Here is a 9,905-nt window from a genome sequence, read left to right as displayed (position 1 = left end):
ATTTCTTCTCTGACCCAGTTATTCTTCAGTAGCGTGTTGTTTAATCTCCATGTATCTGTGGTTCTTCCTGTTTTCTTTCTGCAGTTGATCTCTAGTTTCAAAGCATTATCATCAGAGAATATGGTTGGTATGATTTCAATCCTCTTACATTTGTTGAGGCTATTTCTGTGTCCCAGTATGTGGTCAATCCTTGAATATGTTCCATGTGCACTAGAGAAGAATGTATAAGCAGCCATTAGTCAAGACTAATGCAGCTCCTGCCCCCGACTGACTGGGGAGAGTTCATGGAGGTACTTTAAAGAAATACTGCCTCCTTTCCCCTCTTGCCTTATGCCTTAGAAATTTTCAGCTGGTCACAAAAAGTGCATTCTTTGGCATAATGTGGTACATGCAACTGAGGGGACGGCTAGGTTATCCTCTCCAAGGACTCACACCCTCGTGACCCAGTTCCCATTTTATGGAAGTGAAAACTGTAAAGGCACAGGTGAAGCTGCCTCTGTCCCAGACCTGCCTGCGGAGTGCGTGCAGGTGGCTGCCGGAGGCCGGCACCTCTTTGAAGACTGTGTCCACAGAAGACTGGCAAGGGGGGTGTCTTCTCTCTCCAGCCTGGAACTGACATTCAGAGGCAGCTAGGCAACCAGGTCCTGAGCCAAATAGCTCACTCTTTGGCCCACTAATTTCTCCCTTTGGCTTTTACCCTGGATAAACTGGCAGAGAAAGAAGCTGGGATTTATATATGAGTATGGTTTATAAATCTTCCACATGGAAAATAAGATAGCAAGCCATCAAAAGGAGCATGATTAAATTGTAGTACACAATTTCAGTGGAACACGAGGAAGCATTTGAAAATCGGGCTTTTGAAATATCTTTAATGGGAAAAACTCAGTGTGTTAAGCGTACAAAATAGTTCGGAAGGTGCTAAAATAAGTATTTGTAAGAGAATATATCAGAAAAATGACTAGACGGAACTAGGAAAATATTGCAATTTGTCCTCTTCAGGTGAAGGGATCTAGGTGATATGAAGTTTTTTTTTTAGACTTCTCTGACATCAAAATTTGCTACAATAGATATATTAAATTTGCATTCGGGTTAAAATATAAAAATACAACCTACATTAAAAAAATGATACAACATACACAAGAAGAGCTTTGCAAGCAGCCTTGGGAAGAATTAACGAGACATTGAAGAATTAAAGAGAATTAAAGAAGGGAGCTACTTACTGCGATTACTAACACTAACCGCAGTCGTCACTGATTGGCTGCGGAGGGAGGACGCGGCGCCGTTGCCCCGGGAGGCGGGACGGGGCCGCACGGGTGTGAGTCTGCGCGCGCCACTTCCGGGGCGGGGCCTTGGCCGCCGCCGGCGCGCGCTGGAGCGGGCGGTCTCCATGGCAACGAGCGGGGACTGCGCTAGGCCCGCCCGCCGCCGCCGCTGCCGCCGTCGCGCCGGCCCCGCCCCTCGAGGCCGCGCCGTGACCCGCCCTCCGCTGCGACCCCGGCCGCGGCCCAGCTCCTGATCCCGCCCGAGGCCCCGCGCGCCCGCCTCCCGCCGCTGCGGCGGCCGCGGCCTGCCCTGACCCGACCTGACCGGGAAGCAGTTCCGGCGGACCGCCGCTGTGACTCATCCGCCTGCCCGCGTCCCGCCATCGTGCCATCTTGGCTGCGGCCGGCGCGGCGGACAGAGCCGCGGAGGGAGCCGCGGAGACCCAGGTACGCGCGCGCCGCCCGCCCCAGGCCCCGGCGCCGCCGCAGGTGCGTCCGCCCTTTGTTCTGCCCCAGGTGGGCGCCGGCCCCGCGCCAGGAGGGGGCCTCGGGCCCGGCGCCCGCCTCGCCGCCTGCTCTTTGCCCCACCCACGCCGCGGCCCCTACTTCGACTCCATTTTCTGCAATCGAAACATTTTCAAAAACATTTTTTCATCCTTCAGGCCCCAGAACAAATCCAGCCTCCTGTGCAGCCGGACTTGGCCTGTGAGACCCGCGGTAAAGGAGCTGCATCCGGAATCGGGGATCCCCAAGGCCCGCACCGCCTGCCTTGTCCCTGCTGTGCTCGTCTTTCGGCTCCATCCGCCCTGCCTTCACTCTGAGCCTTGAACCCCAGCCTTTCCCTCCTTCCTGTCCGGGTCTACCCAGTTTAGCGTCACAGGGCCTCAGGTTCTAGGTTACCCCTCCCCCTTTTCCCATCGTGTCAGTCTCACTCAGCCTTTGGCCGACCTCTGCCAACATGGTCCAACCCCAGACATCAAAAGCTGAAACCCCGGCCTCTGCTGCCTCTACCAATGCCCAAATGGATGACGTCATCGACACCCTGACGTCCCTGCGCCTCACCAACTCTGCGCTGAGGCGGGAGGCCTCCACCCTCCGGGCAGAGAAGGCCAATCTCACCAACATGCTGGAGAGCGTGATGGCAGAGCTGACCCTGTTACGCACCAGGGCTCGGATTCCGGGTGCGCTGCAGATCACCCCGCCCATCTCAGCAATTACCTCAAATGGGGCCCGACCAATGACCACGCCTCCAACCTCTCTGCCTGAGCCTTTTTCTGGAGACCCAGGCCAGCTAGCAGGGTTCTTGATGCAGATGGACAGGTTCATGATCTTCCAGGCCTCCCGCTTTCCGGGGGAGGCGGAGCGGGTGGCATTCCTTGTGTCGCGGCTGACCGGGGAGGCAGAGAAGTGGGCGATCCCCCACATGCAACCTGACAGCCCCTTGCGAAACAACTATCAGGGGTTCCTGGCAGAGTTGCGGAGAACCTATAAGTCTCCGCTCCGGCACGCGCGGCGCGCGCAAATCAGGAAGACTTCTGCCTCCAACCGCGCTGTGCGTGAGCGGCAGATGCTGTGCCGCCAGCTGGCCGCCGCGGGCACGGGGCCCTGCCCGGTGCATCCAGCCTCCAGCGGGACTAGTCCAGCTCCGGCCCTGCCCATCCGGGCACGGAACCTCTAAGGACCGGCCCTCGGCCTGGTCGCATCTGCAGCCACCAGGTAGCATACCCCCTTTGCCGCGCAGAAGAAGTGTCCCTACAACAGCGTCTCCTTGTTGGAAGGCGCCCCTTTCTGCCTCTCCAGACCTGTTCCAGAAGATCTTCCTTCGTGCTCCCGGGTGCCCCGTTACCCACCTCGCTCGCTGCCTAGTGCCCCAGCTAGATTCGTACCCACGCTTCAGTGCATGTATTTCCTCTCTCGCTTGCAACCCCAGCCCTTCCAGCGACCACATCTCTGCACAGTCACACCGACTCCACACAACTCTGGAGACCATCCGGGCTGACGACCCTTCCAGCCTGACTAGGTTTACAGACGCCCCCATCTCTCCCTGTGCCGACCCCACAGCAGCTCCTGCCCAGTTCCCTGCCCTCACTATTGACAGAAGCCCCTTTGGCCAGGTGGGTGGCTTCATGTGGGGACCTGGAAAGGGGAGTCTGGCTTCCCATCCATAGGCGACCAGCAGCTCTTCCAGGGCCCAGTGTAGCAGGCAGGGGCTTGGTCCCTGCCGGGGGCGTAGTTCTAGCATTTGGGGGCCAGCTTCACTGTGCGTGCAGTAGGCAGGCAGCGCGCCCACTGTTCGCCCTGGAGAGGCCACACGTGCCGGAAGTGGGGGAGCACCTGGAGGACGCACCTCCGCTGAGGCCTGGCGTTAGCTGCCGGTGTTCCGATGGCACCAGGAAGTTCGGGGCTCGGGAGCTTGCCTGCCGCAGAAGGTCATCGTGACTGTGGAGCTGGGCAGTCCCGTCAAGCTGCTGCAGTGCGCGTTTGTGCACCGAGACCCACTGCAGGCCGAGGGGTGGACGCCAGTGGCGCATTCTGCTGCCCCGGACCTCCAGCAGGAGCCCCCACGAGCTGCTAGTGTGCAGTCAGCCTGTGCCATGGTGGCAGGCCTTGTCCAGTTTGAGACTTGTTCCCTCCTCCAGGTGACATGTGGCTTTCACCCGAGCCCCTCAGCCACCCACACTGTCTCTGAGTCGCCAGAGCCTCCACGTAGCGTGCCCTCCCCGTGCTGGGGCTGTCCGTCAGCTGCCCGGCCTTTGTCCAAGAAAACGTGGACTCCGACAGCTGGAGGCACAGGTCCTCCAGGTGCGCCCGTAAGCAAGTAAGGCCAGGGGGTGCTGGCCTCTGGCCACCAGGGCTGTGGCATTCGTAAAGGAAAAAGAGCCGCAGACTACCTCTGTCCTCGTGTGGTGACAGTGCGGAACCGGCACCTGTGTCCTAATTCCGAGGGACAAATTACACCTCTCAGTGGTGGATGGCCTTGTGCTTCCTCACGAGCAACGCCCAGAAATCGCCTTCTGAATGAGACTTGGCCAAACCCTTTGGAATGTGATGCTCCCGCCATAGTTCAATGTCAAACGAACTGCATTTCAGTGACCACCTGGACAATGAGGAGGAAGAGGTGTGTGACCGTGGGCTCATCTGCCCCGTCCTAATGGTCCTGGCTTGACTGCGGAAGGACAGACTCTGCACCCACCCAAAGACATGTCTTGGGATGCCCAGGGGTTGGGTCCGAGGACCCACGCTTGCTTCCCTATGCTGGGAAAAGTGACCGCGTTCCTGAAGCGACCACTGCCTTGCAAGGTCAAGGATGTTCAGTGGTCGCTGGTGTTCGTGGCTCGCTGTCACCCGCTAATTGTAAACTGTTAGCCTGGTCGCCCTGCTGAGCAGGTACCCGAATGCAGGCCCCAGGCCCCCCGAACTCCAGCCAAGGCTGGTCAGGTGGGACCATGGTGCTCCTCAGTCGTGAGTGGGGAGCGCGCAGTGGGGCCCCTGGGGTGGGGCCACCAAGGGGGGCTGTGCGGGGCACTTTCTCTCTCTGCTCTGTTTTCTCGTGTGCCTGCCAGGTGGAGGCGGCCACAGATGCAGGGGACAGTGGCGCCTGGGGAAGAGGAAGCTGCAGTGGTAATCGTCACCTTGGAGATTCCCCGGGGCCCCGCCTGGCCGGGGTTAGGGGACCCCGCGTGGGAGCAGGGCGGGGACTTTGCCGTCTCGGCGGCCCCTGCGGCCCCTGCGTGTACCCGAGTGCTGTGTCTGCGTTAGGCGCTGGTTTTTGTCGTGCTTACTGGGGCCAGAGCCCGTGGGCGAGGCTGGCCATGCCACCCGCCGGTCCTTAGCCGTGACCTGGCCCTTCACACATGGATTGTCACGCCTGTCCCGGGCTGCAGCTCTGGCTCTCTTTGGCTTGGTGCTCGTGTTTGTGGGCGTAGGACCGGAGCTGTTGCACATCTGTGCCCTTGACCGCTTCCGGCGGCTTTGGAAAGGAGCAGATGAGAGAGGCGCAGGGCGCGGCCCCCACACTGCGCTCGGAAGAAGCTCCACCCGGGCAGGCCACTGGCTCCAGTAGGAGACACCCCGGTCCCCAGCTCCACAGGGTGGGACCCGAGCTCCAGGCGGCCCAGATGGAGGCCGCAGTGGCTGGGAGGGTGGCGCCCCAGAAGGAAATGGGGGAGGGGAGCTGCTTTGTACATACTTCGAGGTTATAATTTCTCTAAATTTAAGGGAACAGGTACCAGTTTCTAAAAGGCAGAGGCAGGAGGGTTCAGCTGCATGCGAAGGACAGTTTTGTGTTGTTCGTGGTGTTGAGATTGGCCGCATTGTGACTGCTCTCTGGTCCCCACCATACCCATGTGGTGAGTGAGCTTCATTGCGTAACGGGGCATCATTTGAGGTGAGATTCAGAAAAAGGGGTGACTTCCTGGCCTGATACATAAGGTGACCTTGGGAATGACTTAATGTCCCAAAGTATTTCTTCAGTGACTTCTAGGAAAAAGCAAGCAAAGACCCATTTCGTTGGTCTCAGGTGAGTCTCTGCAGAGTCAGTAAGAACGAGGAATGCAAGAATGCCCGTGAGGGTGCAGGTGAGACTTTCCTGATGCACGAGCTTCCGGTGCCAAGCCGGGGGGAACCAGCCCCTGGCTGACCACGGTCCCGGAGGTTAGGCCGGGAGAAGGGGGAACAGTTCTGGGGAGAGCTGGCGTGTGCTTAAGGTCACCTGAAGGGAGCAAGCCCTGCAGTTGTATAAAAGGATGCACGCTGGGGCCACCTGACGGGAGTGGAGCTTTGGGCGGGAAAACGGACGCCATCCTTGAAGATGTCGCGTTTTGCAGCCGGAGCCGAGGACTGAGATCACCTCTGCCCCGAAGCATTCGGTGAGGAGCTTAGAGATGGTGGCAGCAGGTAGGGCCCTGGGGGCGGAGGCATGGGGCAGGCGGGGGGGCCAGTGCAGGCCAAAGGCGGGGTCCCCTGTCGTCTCAGGGTCACAACGCCTGGCGTGGTGGTGGCTGGCACAGCACAGATGCAGCAGAGACGGGGGGTGGGGGGAGGGACACCCCGCTCCTCACTGCGACGTCGCTGCGTCAGCAAGTTACAGCCTCCTGGGTCTTCTCAGCAAACCTGCACGTTGTGGACGTTTGGAAAATAAAGTAGAGGAAAGGGAAGGGCGAAGTGTAAGTTTCCGGTGTTTTTCCTGCCAGGCTTCTCCCCTCCTGTATTATTACTAAGTTTATTTAGAAATGGCCGTGGACTCGCATCCTGTAGGGGGACCGCAGAGCCAGCGGTGATCACTTCGCTGTTGCCGGCTGCTCACTGTTAGGGATGAATGAAGGTCTTGCAAAAAGCTTTTTCCCAGGTCCCATCATGTCTTCCGGGCGGATTCTCAGAGGCGGGGCTATCGAATTCAAATGTACAAAACGTGAGAGCCGCCGAGGCTCTTGTTACGTATGGACAAAACATAGTAAGGATGTGTCAGTTACGCCGCCACCAGCGAGGATGAACGTGCCCCCTTTACCATCTTGCCAGCGCCGAGTCTCGTCGTCTGGCTCAATATTTGCTAATTTGGTAATGAAAAAAAAAAGGCACTTTGTTTCAGTTGGCATTTCTTTGATTTCTAGCAGAGTTTTAACACCTTTTCATGTTACGCAGTTGCATTTCCTCCTTCGTGGCCGTCACAGTGTCCTTTACCTACCGGGGTCTGATACGTTTGTATGAGCTCGTTGTGTATTAAAGATATTAAACTGTGTGCGTCATTTTTGCTGCATGTTGCCCGCTTTCTACTTGGCGTGCTGGGTGTGCGAGTCCCTGAAGTTTCACCTTCTTACAGATAGGCAGCGCGTTTCCTCACCGGGCACCGTGCCCACCCGGCTAACAGGCAGGTATGTTTTGTCCCTTTTGGTCACGGCTGTCTCAGGGCACCCGAAGCCAGCCCGCCCGGGCACAGCGTACGCACCCGGTGAACGTTCTCGGATTTGCGCAGACGATGCGCTGGGCGCTGGGGCCCGCGGTGGCTGCGCCAGGCCTGGCCCACGCGCCGCGGACCGAGGGCAGCCCGCCCACCTTTCGGTCTCCGAACCCCTTTGCACAGGTGAAAACATCAAGGACCCCGAGGAGCTTTTCCTTATGTGGGTTTTACCAATGTTTACTGTCTTACCAGTAAAAATGGAGGACGTTTTCAGATAGTTTTAGTGAACTCATTACATGTTAACATAAATAGCATGTTTTCATGAAAAGTCTATTTCTCAGAATTTTAGAGAAATGGCATGGCTTCAGGTTTTTGCAAATTTCTCGAATGTCTGGCTTAATAGATGACAGCTGGAGTCTTAGACCTGCTTCTGCATGTAGTCTCTGGTAAGCTCGCATGTCACGCAGCCTCCGACAAGCTCCGCTGCGCACTCATGAGACAGCGGAAAGGCACAGGACGTCTCGATGTCACTGGAAACCGTTTGCCTCCCAGGCCCAAGAAAGGGCTCGCCCGCCCGCCGTGGGAACCGCTGGCCTGGGAGACCAGATGAGCAGCCGGCCCTGCAAACGTTCCCGTCCGAGCCCGTGAGGTTCTCTCGCTGCTTGAAAGTTCTTTTCAGAATCCATAACCGGTTCTGGAATTAATTTGGCGTGTAGCGTGAGGTGAGGCCCTAAATACTTCAAACAAATGTCCTGAGATCATCGACTCTTCCCCTGTTTGATGTGTATGCTTCATCACATTTGAAAATCTTATAGGGCCAACTTTTATCTATTGACCCATTTATCTTTAAAAAATGATTTTAGTTTTCTAATTTGTATTCATATCAAGTAAGGTTTCTCCTTCAGCTTTCCTTTGCTGTTCTTACCAGACGAAGTTAAAAAATTCTAAGATTTTCCCAAAATGTTGGTAGCAGGTGCAGGGCTGGAAAGGTGTGGGTGCTCTGGGGAGCTGTGTGTGGGGGCGGGGGGCTGCGGGGCTGGGGGGGCCCTTCCCCACCAGCGGAAGGCCCCGCCCCTGCCGACCCCACTGCAGGCTCCTCTACAGCTGCTGGTTGCTTTGGGAACGGGTGGAAATCTGCACCTGTTGGAAGAGTCCAGGAGAGCTCACGGCACCCTACTGTCTCCCCCCAGCGTTGACGCGGACCCGGCCACCCACGCCGCTGGTGGCGGAGGCAGGCGCCGTGGCCCTCCAGCCAGCCCTACTGCGTGGTCCAGTTCGAGGCAGAGACCGGGTTCCATCCTCAGTGTGCTCCCATGACCCCAACCTGGTGCGATTCCACCCCCACGCCCTGAAGGCCCCCCGCGGGGTCTCCGCCCAGTGGGTGGTGGCTCTGTCCATGTTGTCCTCAGGCCAGGAACCTGGGCGTCATTCTTGCCTTGTGACCTTCATCACACCCCCAAAGCCCTCTGTGGCCGGCTCTCTGTCTGCCCCCACTACCTGTGTCACCCTCCCTTCCTGCCCCCCGCCTGTGCTCTTAGTCCCATGCTAAGACAAGGATCAGCTCGTCCCCCCTCGGAACCCTCCCTGCCCAGCCGGGCCGGGTTGGGGGTCCTGGCCGCGCCCCTCCGTCCCCACGCACGCCCCAGGCTCCCACCGACTGACCATCGTCCCTTCACGTTCTTACGGAGCGTACATCCCACCCCCCACCCCGGACTCTGTTCTCCTCGGGGGCAGAGCCGATCAGCGTGCCCAGTACCCGGCCCAGGGCCTGGCGGAGAAGCTGCCGGGAGGCAGTTCAGAGGTTGACCAGAAGGACCGCACGACGGACGACAGCTGTGAGTCTCAGGCCGGCGCCACGCGGGCCAGCCACGACGGCCTCCACATGCTGCGTGGCGGGCGCTGCCCTAGAGCCAAAGACGTGACGACGAGACAAAGACTCGGCCCCCCGACGAACCACGTGCACACGTGTGCAGCACGCGCCCGAGCGCCTCGGCGTGCCGGCCACCGGCGGGCGCCAAGGCCCGTGACAGGCTTTATTGGGGGGGGGGGGGTCAGCTAACCGTAATGAAAGCATCAGTCTAAATGTACCATCCGAGCAGTTCTGAAAAATGCCCGCGCCGCGGTAGCCCACGCCCGTCCGGAGGCCGCACGCCGCCACCCAGCAGTCCCCGAGGGCCGCTCCCGAGTCCTGCCGGCCCCCCGGGACACGGAGATACTCTGCCACTTCTAAACACTAATAGTCTGTGACGGAGGACTCTGATTCATCTCGAATACTTTGTGGGTGACACGAGGTGGAGTCGAAATTTTTTTTTTTTTTCTTTCCCCCATCTGGATGTCCGATCGTTTTAGACCCACTTGTCGGAAGACTTCCTGTTTCTCCACTGGACCACGCTGGTGACTTCGTCTAACTCAAATGACCAAATGCGGCGGGTAGACTCCTGGCCTCTAAATCTGTTCCGTTAGTCTTTCCGTCTGTTCCCATGCCAGCACCATGCTGTCTCGATTACTGTGACTTTGTAGCAAGCTTTGAAGTCAGAGTGTAAATTCTGCAAATGTGTCTTTCCCTTTCAAGACTGTGCTGGAGGCTCTAGGTCACCAGACACATGTAGCTATTTAAATTTATTAAAATCAAGTAACACTGAAGATTTAGGTCCCCAGATTCAGTAATGACACTGAAAACGCTCGATAGGACATTTCTATTGTCACAGATACATTTTAGGTCCTTTGCAATTCCATGTAAATTTTAG

The 9,905-nt window shown here is 57.8% G+C and overlaps 1 protein-coding gene across 2 annotated transcripts; it reads left to right on the top strand.

Moving 5' to 3' along the window:
* The first annotated feature begins 1,484 nt into the window (after positions 1-1,484).
* RTL6 (retrotransposon Gag like 6) lies at positions 1,485-7,013 on the top strand. 2 transcript variants are annotated; one of them, XM_016135736.2, is made up of 2 exons: positions 1,485-1,709; positions 1,925-7,013. In XM_016135736.2, the coding sequence occupies exon 2, from the start codon at positions 2,221-2,223 to the stop codon at positions 2,938-2,940; it is 720 nt and encodes a 239-aa protein (XP_015991222.2). In that variant the 5' UTR covers positions 1,485-1,709; positions 1,925-2,220; the 3' UTR covers positions 2,941-7,013. The 2 variants fall into 2 exon arrangements, with proteins under 2 accessions (XP_015991222.2, XP_015991223.2); XM_016135737.2 differs by having other exon boundaries at positions 1,485-1,751.
* Positions 7,014-9,905: the final 2,892 nt, after the last annotated feature.

The sequence above is a fragment of the Rousettus aegyptiacus genome, unplaced genomic scaffold, assembly GCF_014176215.1.
Source record: "Rousettus aegyptiacus isolate mRouAeg1 unplaced genomic scaffold, mRouAeg1.p scaffold_m13_p_2, whole genome shotgun sequence".
Lineage (NCBI taxonomy): Eukaryota > Metazoa > Chordata > Mammalia > Chiroptera > Pteropodidae > Rousettus > Rousettus aegyptiacus.
This window is presented reverse-complemented; position numbering and strand designations above follow the sequence as displayed.

Coding starts and splice junctions, on each gene's coding strand:
- RTL6 (XM_016135736.2), top strand. CDS start 2,221: ATGGTCCAACCCCAGACATCAAAAGCTGAAACCCCGGCCTCTGCTGCC.